Below are 14,900 nucleotides of genomic sequence, written 5' to 3'. Positions count from 1 at the left end.
CCAATCCATTTTTTTTTAAATTTTTTTTTTCAACATTTATTTATTTTTGGGACAGAGAGAGACAGAGCACGAACGGGGGAGGGGCAGAGAGAGAGGGAGACACAGAATCGGAAACAGGCTCCAGGCTCTGAGCCGTCAGCCCAGAGCCCGACGCGGGGCTCGAACTCACGGACCGCGAGATCGTGACCTGGCTGAAGTCGGACGCTTAACCGACTGGGCCACCCAGGCGCCCCTATCCAATCCATTTTTGCAAGAGTGAATGTCTCTCTGTCTGCCACTGGGTTGCCAACTAATTACTCAGTGTAATGGGGAGTGGAGTGAGGAGAAATACAGGGATTGAGACTTGCTCCAGAACTGAAACATCTCCCATCTTTCCAAACCCTGCACTGTGAAAGCAGAGCATGCTTTGGCCCTACATTCCATGAGGCTGCCACTTATAATGATTATGTAATTAGCCACATGCCTTAGTTCATACATGAGACATCAAAAGAACCCACGTTAAACTAAAATATTGAATTGCCAAGATAATTTAGAAATGTCAAAAGACCTAACAGCTGATCCCAAGAGCTAAATGTCTGGATCATGTTCTCTTTCTAAAATGAAATGTAGGATTCTAGAGTTCTGAGTTTAGCCTTAGAACTAAGCACTTTTCATGACAAGGACTACTGTTCCAGATACTTCTCTCCCGTCTCTCCCCATTTTAAACAATTATTCGTTTTACTGGGTAGACTTTGACTTTTCAGGTGCTGTGCACACCCTCTTCTGTTCAGTTAAAGAAAAACTGATCGCTGTTAGGAAAAGAACAATTGGGAATCATACAAATGGTGGTCCAAAAAAGGAAATATTCTGATACAAATGATGAGGTTTCCCTCCTTTCTCTTTGTGATCAGCAAAAATCCATTTCATTATGAAAATTAGTGATCCTATTTTCTAACAGGTGAGTCTACTCTTCGGATTCCATACATTTCATGGTGACATGGTGACAAGGGACCACTCATTAAGTGATCAGGTGAGACTCCATAAATCTAGTCTCTAAGAAAATCAGTTCAGTCCTGGTATATTTCAAATTCCAGAAGACGCCTGACAAAGGTGAGAAAAACACTCGTTTGCAACTGTGAGCATTTTGTGCTAAGGAACAACAGAGCATAGTGAGTAAAAAAGCATGGCCTTCAATGTGGAAGGAGTCTGAATCCCAGTTCTGCCGTTTACCAGCTGTGGGACCTCGGACAAGTTACTCATCGTCTGCCTGACGGTTTCATCATTTAAAAAGTGAAAAATAGCGTTTCCTCCTAAGGCTGTAGTGAAGATTAAATGAGTTAATACTGGGAAATGGCTTAGAACAGTGCCTGGCACAGAGTAATTTGCATAAAAAGGAGAAGAAATCTGTAGGATTTCTCCTGACACCAGGATGGTCTCTCCAGATGCCTTGGCCCGTGCCACAGCCTACACCAACCCCCAAATGGAAATTTTTACTAGTAACTTGCTCCTGCAGATTTTAAACCTCCTCTGGCAAACCCATGAGGGCACTAAGCAATGCTAGGAGTCTTTTTTTCTCTATCCCATATGTTGGGCAAGTCATGAATTCCTTAAGTACTTATTCTGAAATGACAGACTACATTTCAATAATCATTTTATTAGTTACAGAAGAATCTCAACTAGTATTTACATAGTGCAAAAAAGCTGTTATTACCCCTAAAATGTGATATAACAATTATCCTTCAAACAACAAAAGAACAAGATGAAAATCTTTTCATGTTACAATTCACTAATTTTGCTTTTTTTTTATTAGAGCATTACAATTAAGACATTAAATTATAAACTCATGTGGTATATTTAGAAATTAAATTACAAAATAACACAAATACTTTTAAGGTGTGTTGTGCCAACAAAGTTTAAATTTTTATCATTAATTAAGATTCAGATTTCAGCTTAGGTAAACCATTTGGCTGATTCTTTGATGTTTATAAAGGCTGGAAGGGGCAAAGGAAGAGGAAGATGTCTTTAAATAAATTATGTCACAGAAAAAATTTTAAAGCAAAAAATGATTACGTTTTTAAATGGAATAAGTTAATGTTCTAACCTGTTGGCACAACGTACAGGAAATACTTAAATGACAGGTTTGTTGTTTTTTTAAAGCAAACAGCAGCTTTACAAACAGTAATACTTCTTTATACATATATTAAAGTAACAATGTGTTAAGATTTAACAGTTTTATGTTGAAGAGTTGAAAAATGAATGTAAAGTTCACTACTCATTTGTACATTACGATACCCACCCCACCCACCTCCCCCAGCTTATTAAGAAATCAGACAAGTACATTATTTGAATATTAATTTTTCAATACTTAAACTATGTGAATTCCTTTTGACTAATTCTTTTCCAAATACTGGAAGCATATAAAATACCCTCTCTGCAAAAATGACCTCCAATCAAAGCCTTTAAAAACTTTTCAATGTATAACACACATTATTTTTCCCATGTTTAGTCAAAAGAAATATATTACATCATTTACAAACATATTTAAACCAAAATTAAGCTAGTGTGAACATTTGTCTTTTGAGAAGTAATCTTCACAGCAAACAATCCTACTGAAGCAGAAATCTAGTTCTGGGAGTGCAATTCATATTATAATTCATATACTTATGTACTGAAATAGAAATCTAATATTAATTATTGCCATAAAACAACCTCTACACACTAAGAAAAAAAATCACTATGGTTTTCATTTCTTGTGATAATGAACCCCTACTCTTATCATTAGGTCTCCGAAGAGGCACCCACTCCCAGTTCTGAACAAAAAAACGAAAAACAAAAAACCCCACTTTCCTATTTTCACACCTCCTCCTGTATAGAATACACAAATTCCAGAATTTATCTAAAGGAAACAAATTATAAAGACATTATTAATATTTAAGCATACTATCGACACAGTAGCATCTCCTTTAATAAATTTTGGGTAGTCCTCTAGAGGTGACCTGTCTCGTATAAAAAAGGCTGTGGTCCCTTGGGTTTGCCGGCAGAAGATCCTGCACGTGCAGGAGCATTTATCGAACACAGAATTGAACACTTCTGAAGTCTATAGTAAACTTAAAAGTTACTGGTGTTCTGGAGATTTCCTCAACTTCTCTTTTGATACAAATGTCAAAAATGCAAAACGACAGTTCTCATTCAGAAGAGATATAAAATGTAAGAAACCTTTGAAAAGCCAATACCTCAAGATCAAGAGTCATCTGAATCACTGACACCGAGCAAAGGAAATTTACACCATAAAAAGTATGAAAAGTTTTTAAATTCACTTTTAAGATTGTCAGTAGTTCAAAATCTCTATCATTTCTTTAAACCAACTAACACTTCCCAAATGTGAAGACACAGTAAGATCTGCCACATCTATATCCATGATTACTATTTCAGAGGCTTCATTCCTTACATGCTGTGTTCCTTTAAGTGCTAAATACTTTGTGCCTAAGAAGTCTACACTGGAGAACAGTTTAGACAGGGCAGTACAATAATGTCCCCTTTTAGCACACTAATAAAGTTGACACACTGGCATTTTCTATACAGCAATGCTCCTAAACTTTCACAATGCACAGATACTAAATAATCACCCAAGAATCTGATCTCTCTAGCATTAATGCCAGCATTATAAAACATCAAAACTAGTGCAGTAGTCTCAATGAGTTCAGTAGAAAACCTGCCCAATTCTTCTCTCCTGCCTCTGTGAGGCAAAGCCCTACCCCATGAAATCAGAGCAGGGAAAATACCCCTCCCTCCTCAGTTCTGTAACTGCTTGTGGGAGTTCTTGCTGGCGCCTGTGTGCTCGTGTGTGTGTGTGTGTGTGTGTGTGTGTGTGTGTGTGTGTGGTCAGCTGGAAGCTAGGGATGGGGGAAGAGGTTGGAGGGAGGAGAGAAAAATAGGTAATCTATAATTCTCCCAACATTACATAAACTTGTAGAGGTCACTACCAGGTGACTGACCAGCAAATAAAACATTTAGCTCAGTATGTTTAAATTCTCCCAAGCAGATATACACATTCCTTGAGAAGGGCAGAGATAAGTAAGAGTGATCAAGAATTAATACCTGCCTAGATCTGTGTCCTCTAAATTATCTTATAGTTTCACCACAATTAGAACAACTTTCTCTCTTCTTCAATACTTGCTTTTCCAAGCCTTGATTATCAGGATATATGTTATAAGTTGTGTGAAGTTCCTTTCCCTGACCTCCTATCAGTAACTATGGTGGGTGTTACATGGCAGGTGCTCAGGGCTAGGGACAAAATATGTATTTTTTTTTTTTTTTAAGGTGAAATGATTTTTCACTCAGGACAAGTTTGGATACCTAATCAAATCCAGATAGCAAATCTAGAGGGTCCCAAATCAGAAGCATGCAAGAGAACACACCAATATAAGACTTTGTTTTGTAATAGTTTACACGTAAGTGCTACAGTCATAGAATCGGTTACAGTTATTCATCTGCCACAATCTGCCTAACTTGATGTAAATACGAGTATGTACAAGAGCATTCCTGAGGTAAGTAAGAAGTAAATAGGAGACAGAACCTAGAAGGTCCTATCGTGGGTGACTTTTCACTATTAAAGACAACATCTATCACTTCCCACAAGTAAGGCCAGCTCCAATGTATCGTGGTGGTTCCTTTGCTAACCTAAGTACTGGAGGGTCTGTTTCAGCCCACTGCAACTTTAATCACAATGATCAATGGCTTCTGAAATAAGCATCTGTGGACCAAAGAAAAGTTACATCAATTTTTAACACAAAACATTTGTGAACTTAGTTACCCTCCGCTTTTTTTTTTTTTCAATTTTCCAAATCTACCTCCGATTCTTTTTTAAAGAAGCCCAAACAACTTCTGATCAAATTAGAGTGAAGGAGGCAGTCCTGAAGCAAACACTGGTAACTGCTCTTAGCCTTAGAATCTGGGTCTTTAACTTTCAAAATGACTCTAAAGAGGCATTTCAAATTTACTTTCTTTTTTAAAACCTAGTTGTCTTCTATTTTTAATCATTATTTTCCATAACAAAATAAGCTCTAACAATTCTGAATTTCCACACAGCTCTTAGAAAGACACTTAGATGCTAATTAAAAGCTAAGCTACAGATTATAATAAAACAAGTAAAAGACAGCTATAAAAATATTTGTCAGAAATTAAATACATATATTAAATACCGGACAGTGCAAAATGTTGAGATGAAGCATAAAAGATAATGGCTGCAACCCTTACACAGATGGAGACAGACAGCTGACATTTCCTGAGTTATAGACTTGGGGGTGTATAATTAAGATCAGAGGGCTCGTTGTTCCGTGAGCTGCAGCTGCTGGGCTTCTTCTGCTGCTCCTGACCTGCCTGGTGGTCAGTAGTCCAGGCCTCACCATCTATCCCTGGTTCCGGCACTTCAGGCGCCTCTGCCTCCTCTTCTCCACTTTGCTCTGCATTGTCTTCCTCAGAACCATTAAGGGTTTTTCCAAGCTGAAGAGTCTCCATTGTTCTCTGGGTCTCAGAGACCCAAGACTCAATTCTACTATTGAGCTGTACTTCTACAGATATGGGTTCATGAGTATAATCCTCCTCCTCCTCCTCCTCTTCATCATCCTCTTCTTCGAGCATGCCAGGTACAAGGGTGCTGGTGGTGCTGGTGATGGAGGAATTCAAAAGATCTCGGCAACTGCCATCCAAAGAACCGGTCTCTGTACTCTGCTGGGAGGCCCACTCCAGGTCATCTGGCTTCGCTTCCTCTTTATCGCTCACTGTTGGTTTCCCAGGGTTTGTAGCTGAGGTAGTACCACCCGCAGCCAGTGAGGACGGCTGCTTACCCACAGGGGCTGTATCAAACTGAAGTTTACTGGGTTTTTCGGATGTGCTATGCTTAGAGGAAACCTCTCTCTCATTTTCTGATGTTTCTAGTCCATCTGACGTTTCCACCATGTTTCTCCAATTTGTTTCTGCAGATACCAAACAGATTTTTAAAAACCAGAACACGGTTTCAGAATCATGCAACTCTTAAAAGAGGGAAGAACAAAATTTGTTGGCTCACCAACTGGTTGGAAAAACTAAAATCTTAGTTTATTCTAGTACTGGTTTAAATGTTATAAAAGGAAAACAATTCTCAAAAATGTACACTTAAGATAAAGAAACAAGGAGGCAAAAGTAAGTGTATTAATGCCTCAGATGCACAAGATCTTATACCAACAGTAGCTCACTGGTGTTTAGATATAAAATCCGTATCTTCATGAAAATCAGTGACTTGCCGTTTTATTCTTTTTTCTTTTTTGGCCCAGAGGTGTACTGGGCCCAATGATCCTCAAGTCACAGATAGCAGAGCCAAGATATCCAGCAGAAATAGTTCTAATTTGGCATGTTTGTGTCATGCTCCCATACCAAGTTATGGGAGAGTTGTCTTAACCTGCAATGGGACTTATGTTTCCATTGATAAGCAAAGAAGCCATCCATGTATTTTTAACAATTGTGAAAATTTGTTTTAGAATTTATGTAGCTGGGCTTACCAAGTGAATTTGGTAGCTAAAAAAAGAAATGTTATTACATAATACAGTGGTAATAACCTAAGTTTTTTTTATGACAGGAAGTCAATATAAAGGAAAAAAACATACAAAGAATGAGGAGACAAAAGACAGCTCTTCTACCCCTTTTTTTCCTGTGTTTATTTTTCTTTCATTTTTTATTATTTAGGTATAATGGACATATATTAATTTTAGTTGTACAACATAATGGTTTGGTATTTATACATATTGGAAAATGACTGCCTTAACAAGTCAACATCTGTTACCACATAGTTACCAAAAAAACGATTTTTTCTTGGGATGAGGATTTTTAGATCTACTTTATAACAATTTTCAAATACGCAATCCAGTATTATCAATTATGTCTTCATGTTGTAGGTTATATCCCAGGACTTATCTATTTTACAACAGGAAGTCTGTACCTTTTGACACCCTTCACGCACTTCACCCACTCCCTATGACTCTGGCACCCACATACACGTACAAGACACACACTCCATCTTCTTTATCCATTCATCCACTGAGGGGCACTCAGGTTCTAAGCTACTGTGAATAGTGATGAAATGAAGAAGGGAGTATAGATATCTCTTTGGGATAATGATTTCATTTCCTTGGGTATATATGCAGAATATGGACTAAAAATCATATGATATTTCTATTTTTACTTTTTTAAGGTACCTCCATACTATTTTCTGTAGTGGCTGCATCAATTTACATTCTCACACTGTACAAGGATTCTCTTTTCTCTACATCCTTATCTGATATTTTTTGTCTTTCTGATAATAGCCATTTTAACAGTTGTCAGGTGGTGTATATGTATGTATCTTGTTGTAGTTTCAATTTGCATTTCCCTGGTAATTAGTGACACTGAACACCTTTTTATGTTGGCCATATGTATGTCTTCTTTGGGAAAATGTCTATTCAGATCCTCTGCTCACTTTTTAATTGGATTGTTGGTTTTTTATTATTGAGTTGTATGAGGTCTGTGTATATTTTGGATATTAACCCCTATCAGATACGTGATTTGAAAGCATTCTCTCCCACTCAGTAGGTTGCCTTTTTGTTGATTCCCTCTGCTGTGTGCAAAGTTTTTAGTTTTTTGATGTAGTCCCACTTATTTATTTTTGCCTTTAAAAAAAAAAACAGCCCCCCTTCTATTTGCATTATAGCTGCTATTTGCAGTTTAAGTATAATGGTCAAGCTGTAGTGATAAAGCAAGTTTATTCATATTAATATAGTGAATTTGACTGTCACCTACCAACTATATACTGATAAAGACCATATTTTGGGCACCTGAAATCAGGGCACATGCTTTGGGAAAAAAAACTTTCTTTTCTATAGTTAATTCAAATTTGGAATAGGTCCTTTCCACTCTTCCATCTCAAGAAAAAAAAAAACCACAATAAAAACCAAACCTATTCCTCCTCTTATATTCTCATTCTTAGTTAATAACATTATCATTTTCATAGTCTCAAAGCAAAAGAACACACAGTAATCCTTGAAACCCTATCTTTTGCCCTGACTATATCTCTTTATTCCATTGAACTCATAATTACACCATCTCACTTCTATCTCAAAAACTACTAAATTTGGTCACTACTGCCTTAGCTCAAGCCTTCTTTATCTTGCTATACATCTACATATAAACATAACTGGTTTTGTGAATTGGTCACGTCACTGTCTAACTGGCTTTCTATTACCCTAGGAGACAATCCAAACACCTTAGCTTGGCATAATCAAAGCCCTCCATGATCTGACCCTTACCTGTCTTTCTGGTCCCATTCATTATAACCCTTGGTCACGCATTCTATGCTTGGGGTCTCTCTGAATTCTCATTCCTCCCAAAGTCATAACTTCTGTTTACAATTTCTTGCTTTGCATAAGCTGTTCTTTTCACAGATGTTTTCCTCCTTTACCCTTCAGACTCCCACTCATCCTTGAAAACCATCCTTAAATGTCAATTCTTTTCTGAAGTCTTTCCTGACTTTCCACTAACCTAAATTCCCACAGAACTTTTTGCATATGGTTCCAAAGCACTTGTTTTGTGTTTGCTGTGCCGCCACCCCCCCTCTCCTTCCCACTCATCTCTGTGTCCCTATGGTTGGCATATAATAAGTGTTGGAGACAAAAAAGCCTATTAAATGAAAAATGCCACACGTATATTTAATTATGCCCCCCCCCAAAAACTTTAAAAAGGCATACATTTTTTTGAAGTTTTAGATGCACTTTTACATTCCTTCTAACAGTTTTTTTTTCCTCCTTCAAAAGTTTAAGAATTCACTTGGGGTCTTGGAAAAAGTTCCACCTCTCCCTTGGCCATGAGTCAAAGAACAGGAAAAAGGAAGGTCAGGATACTAGGTTAGGCTGATCTCTCTCCAGGATCAACTTTGGGCTTTCATCTACTTGGACAGGTGAGCTGAAAGCCCACACGGTTCCTTGGGAAAGGAAAAGGAGATATGACCTTAGAAGCAGAGACAAAGGATTCTGCTATTTAGCCATCAAGAGACTTGTCACAACAATCAAAAAGCCACCTAGATCACACATCCACTGGGGAGGGAAGGCCTATGATCCCACCTTAAAGTAATAGGTGAAGCTTGATCAACAGTTGAAGAGTGCCACAAACACATGAATACAACATGGAGAAACAGAAGAATAAGAAAGTGCCATCATTCTCTATGGGATAGGAGAAATCTGATTGGAATGGGGAGGGGGACAGTCTAAATCCAGAACAGAACCTCTAGAAGTCCACTTATGATGAAGGGAACAGGAAGCAAGTTAAAGGCAGAACCAAAGATCTCAACAAACCTGGAAACGGCACTGATCCAAACCTATCCCGCTTCTGAATTGTTTATTGTAGCAGAACTTACTCAGTAGAGCTCTTCTTTGCTTATTAATCCCTCTATGCTTTCCTGTTTTGTTTACTGGGTCCTTGTTATTTGTTTTTTAAACTTTCAAATCAGTAGTGATTTATCAGAGGATGAGATGTGTGTATTTCTCCTTTCAGTCAGTACTCACAGGGAAGCTATCCATCTTTAGATAGTTATATATGGAAGAATAAGCAAATGAGTTCAAGAAACTACAGAAGAAGGGGTGATAGTAGAGAATGAGCAGGAAATTCAGGATAGAAGGACTATCAAGGCTGTCCCCCTCATAAGTGGTTACCGAAAACCTATTATATTATCCTATTATGAACTCATAAAACAGACAGGGAATACAATCACACTGGCTAAGAATGCAGATTCTAGAGACGGATTCACCCACTGCATGGCACTGGCAAGTTATTTACCTCTCTTCATCTTAGCCTCATCTGTACAATGCAGTACACTATTTCTTATTTCATAGGGTTACTCAGACAACTGAACATATTAGCGTGAAATGCTTGGAAAAGTGCCTAGCACATAGTAAGAATTCAGTGAGATATTATTATGTATCAAGTGGCCATTATGTGCCAAGTTCCTATATCAAAGAACTTACAACTTAATTGGGATTTATGTTCAAAACTATTTGTTTCAGGTAATAAATATGATAGAATTGAGACTCAGCACAGGTGGAAGGAAAACATAAGCAAAGAAAACAAGGGTACACAAAGGACAGTAAGACTGTACTATCACAGGAGGCTTTCTAGTCTACCAATGATTAGCATCCTTTTCCAAGCTTTGGTTTTCTTTACACTCGGTGGGGCGGGGGAGGAACATTTTAGAAACCCGGCATCTTCCAGAAATGGAAAACGCTACTTGCTGTCTACCCAATAGTCATTCCCCGTTTTCTTCCTCGATAACAGAACCCCCAAACTTGGGACGAACTTGAGCCTAGTCCCAGAGGATGAATTAAAATAGCTCTCAGACTATCATGGTTATCCTATCCCTCCTATGCCAAATACTCCCTTGCCCTAGTCTCCCTTGCAGCTAAAAGTAGTCACAAGATTGGTTCTAGCCAAATGAAACAAAAGAAGTCTTCTGAAAATGGTTTCTTCACTGATAAAAGGAACTCACTGCCTGAATTTCCTGCTTTTGACTACTAATGCCGAGAGCCACAGCAGCTACTTATGAATGAGATGATAAGCACAGGAGAAAAAGCTACAGACTGAGAATGGAAGAACAGAAAAAAAGAAAGAGCTAAGGACTTTGATGACACTGTGAAATACTTAAATATACTAACTTCTTAGGCCACATTAGTGCGCTATTTGTTGCTGAATACATCTGATACAAAAAGAATAACTTCATACTTTCTTCTCAATGTTATCTGTGGTTACCTTCCACTCATTTTGTTGGTGTCCTGATAAATCAGCTCATCTTCAAGATTCTGTCTAAATCTCTCCTTAGGATCAACCATTAGCTCTACTAAAACAAACAAACAAACAAACAAACGACAACTACAGGCCCAAAATGGTGTCACTTAGACTGAGTTCCCAAACTGAAGTTTAATTCCCAAATTGCAGTTTCAACTTCCTGTACAAATGTGGCCTTAACCAGTAAGTCAGGAAATTTTTCCATCAGCACCAATGAGTCCATCACCTGGGTCCTCTCCATCCCCCAAAGAAAGATGAGGTAATCTGCATAAGACCCCTCCCGTGTTCCCCCAGCAAACAGTCGCCTCTAGAAAAATCTTTTTCTCCTCCTAATGACTTTCTTGCCTCCCCCCTCTATAAAAACTTTCCATTTTGTACAGCTCTTCAGAGTGCCTCTCTACCTGCTAGACGGTGGCTGCCCAATTCATGAATCATTTAATAAAGCTAATTCGATCTCCAAACACATTGGTTGAATTTTGTTTTTTAACAGCTCATAGAATTTTAGCTTTGAATGGAACCTTATAGATGACCTAGACGAACCCTCCTCATTTCACTAAAGAGAAATCTGAGTCCCAGAAATTAATCAATTATTTCTCACTCCCCTAGGCAGAATGTGAAAAAGCCAAGGCTTCCATCTTTGAACACTTTAAATTTGGTGCTTTTTGAAAACATTTCCTAAGTCTTTGAGGAGAGAGGTTCTTTTTAGAACTTTTCTTTTCATGTGCCCAAATGAAGATCACTATCAATTGCTCAAATCCAGTTTTATGAATTTACCTTGCAGTTTGTTTTTGAGATCTGCAGATCGTTATACAGACAGAAGCAAACTCATTTACAAAGCTGGCACTTTATCTTCTTTATTTTCAACTGGTGTCAACTTCAGACAAAGATACACGTCTGCCTCTAAGCCAGTAACACTTAACCTTGGTCTGAGGTTTCCTAAAGTCCCACAGTAACTTGTTCACTGCCTCTGGCCTAGAATTGTCAAAAGCATTCCAAACATTTAACTACAATTACAGACAGAAGACTAGCAAAGGGAGTGTGAGAAAAAAGGGAAAAAAATGAGGGTCCGTTTTTTTTAATGTTAAATTTTAGGTGGTGACATGCTATTCAATAAACTTCTAGAGGAAGAAAGAAAGAAAGAAAGAAAAAGAGAAAGAGAGAAAGAGAGAAAGAAAGAAAAGAGAAAAGAAAAGAAAAGAAAAGAAAAGAAAAGAAAAGAAAAGAAAAGAAAAAAGAAACGAAAAGACAAGAAAAAGAAAAGAAAGAAGGAAGAACCAGGAGCCACGTTAAAGGAGGTGGCTATACTATTTTCAAAAAGAAAAAAATTGGGAAATGAATTAGAAACTAGATCATGAAAAGTGGGGAACTTAAAGAGTTCAAAGTATTATACAGAAACAAGGCAAGGAAACTACTAAAACATATAGTGCAATAAATAATGTTATTTTAAACATTGTATGTTAAAAAAAAAAAACACAGGCCAAAAATGGCATCACTGAGGCCAAATCACCAAACCAGAGCTTAATATCTAACCTAATCCCAGTTTCGACCTCCCCTAGAAATAGAAGTCTGAAGAATTTTCTGGTCAGCACCAGTGAGGTAATCTGTCACAAGGGCCCTCTCCACCCCCAACAGGAAGATGAGACAATCCACCCAAATAAGACCCCTTGCCTATCCCCCTCAAGGAAGGTGACCTTGCCAGACCTTGGCAGGAAGGATCCTTTCTTTTCTTTTGCTAATAACTTCCTTGCACCACCCACCTTCCTATAAAAACCTTCCATTTTGTACAGCTCCTCAGAGCTCTCCCCTACTTGCTAGATGGGATGGTGCCCAATGCACAAATCATTATGAAAGCCACTTAGATCTTTAAACTTACTCAGCTGAATTTTTGTTCTTTAACACACACAAATGCTGGGTTTTCGTCTATATTTCTTTTCAACTAGCATCAAATTTAACTCAAAACAAATGTCATATGTCTAGATTTTATAAGCTTACAATCAATAATATTCAGGTCTTTTGTTTACTTAGTAAATACAAAACTTCAATAATAGAATATCAGCATGAAACCTCCTAGAATTTACTTAGTTATAGGTCACAAAGTATGACACATTTTGACTTTCAAATCCCTTTGGAGATTCTGGAAATGTGACTGAATTATAGGATCTCACAGAAAGTCTCAGCCCCAAACTGTCTCCTAATGTTTAGTGGACATGTTTAATGCAATTTCTTAAACCAAAACTCTGACCAAAATATGAATAATCAGTAAGATAAAAACAAAAAGTAGCATTTATTTCAAAATTTCAATAATCTGAAATGGTATATAACAACTTACCATATTCCTTTTCATTTACTTCAGAGATGGGTTCAGAAATAACACTGCAGAAAGAAATGGCGCTGGCTGCAGAGGGGTTCCGAGAGTGCCCCATGTGGTGTGGCACCTTCTTCACATTCTTTAAGGCCTCCTCAGCTTGCTCTTGTTCCATTGCGGCAACCATATCTTTGTATGCTTTCCTGGCTTCCTCAGTAAGTTCCACTAACTTATTAAACAGGCTCTAAAAAGGGATTTTGATTAGTCCATTTTTTGTTATGCTTTTTATTCCTATAATTAACAATAAATAGGGGCGCCTGGGTGGCTCAGTCAGTTAAGCATCCAACTCTTGATTTCAGCTCAGGTCATGATCTCATGGTTCATGAATTCAAGCCCCACACTGGCCTCGGCACTGTCAGTGCAGAGCCTGCTTGGGATTCTCTTACTCCATCTCCTCTCTGGATTCTCTCTCACTCCATCTCTCTCTGCCCCTCTCATACTCTTTCTCTCTCAAAGTAAATAAATAAAAACTTTAAAACAAAACCATAAATAGTATCTCTACTGTTTCAGGATCAGACACACTTTCAATGAGCACAAATGGTATGCACACTGCAGAACTTTACAAAATACTCTGTAACTTTCAAATATTGTTTATATAATTCTCATAAGTCTGAGAAAATGTCTTTTTTTTTAATTTCTTTTTTAATGTTTATTTATTTTTGAGAGAGAGAGACACAGTGCAAGCAGGGGGAGGGACAAAGAGGAGGGGAAGGGACAGAGAGAGAGGGAGACACAGACTCCAAAGCAGGATCCAGGCTCCTAGCTGTCAGCACAGAGCCTGACGCAGGGCTCAAACCCACGACTGTGAGATCATGACCTGAGTAGAAGTCAGATGCCCAACTGACTGAGCCACCCAGGTGCCCCGCTGAGGAAATTTCTTGATTCAATATTAGTCACTAATTGTGATATACTAAAAGTTCTTGCAAAGTTTATCAATTCAACAACTGCACCCTTTAGTATCTGGCACTACAGTGAGTACAAACATCACTGGAACACCATTCTGCTCTCAAGGAAACTTCCATATGACTGAAGATGGGAGATACCAATGATTCAAGCAAGGTACCTAATCTTAAATGCCTTGAGATGTACAAAGTATTTTGGCTTTTGGAAGAAACATCAAATCTAACTGCTGAGCATTAAACATTTAAATATCAACATTAAATATATAAGTATAAAATACATAATAAAATATATAAAATCTAAACATTAAATCTAAACACTAAATATTAAACATTTAAATATATAAAAATAGTATGGATGGGAAGAAGGAAAATGGTCCATGAATGGTGTTACAAAACACTTCAAAATCAACTTCATAAAAAGGTCTTAAAATGTTATCAGTTAATAAGTATTAGGGAAGATAAATAACTATTCTAATTATTAGTTATCAACCTATTATTATTATTTATTATCAGCTCCTATGGGCAAAGCTTTATTGGCAGACTAGGAGAGGAAGATAAAAGTATCGTGAGTACAGAATTATTCTGACAATTGGTTAGGGACTCCATTTTCTGAAAGAAAATCCTCTCCAATTAAAGCATTCTTCTCTCTCTTGACTCCAAGTAGCACAAAATATAGCCTTATATAAACTGAAGAGGGGCGCCTGGGTGGCGCAGTCGGTTAAGCTTCCGACTTCAGCCAGGTCACGATCTCACGGTCCGTGAGTTCGAGCCCCGCGTCGGGCTCTGGGCTGATGGCTCGGAGCCTGGAGCCTGTT

General features: G+C 37.8%; 1 protein-coding gene across 2 annotated transcripts in view; it reads right to left on the bottom strand.

Annotated features, from left to right (window-relative positions):
* Positions 1-1,613: 1,613 nt before the first annotated feature.
* SECISBP2L (SECIS binding protein 2 like) overlaps positions 1,614-14,900 on the bottom strand; it is a 65,558-nt gene continuing 52,271 nt past the window's right edge. For both annotated transcript variants that reach the window (XM_030318230.2, XM_030318231.1), the window contains 2 exons: positions 13,148-13,367; positions 1,614-5,954 (listed from right to left, as the gene is read on the bottom strand). In XM_030318230.2, the coding sequence (XP_030174090.1) occupies positions 5,269-5,954; positions 13,148-13,367 (906 nt within the window). In that variant the 3' untranslated portion in view covers positions 1,614-5,268. The remainder of the gene's footprint in view (positions 5,955-13,147; positions 13,368-14,900) is intronic.

Source organism: Lynx canadensis, chromosome B3 (assembly GCF_007474595.2).
Source record: "Lynx canadensis isolate LIC74 chromosome B3, mLynCan4.pri.v2, whole genome shotgun sequence".
Classification (NCBI taxonomy): domain Eukaryota; kingdom Metazoa; phylum Chordata; class Mammalia; order Carnivora; family Felidae; genus Lynx; species Lynx canadensis.
This window is presented reverse-complemented; position numbering and strand designations above follow the sequence as displayed.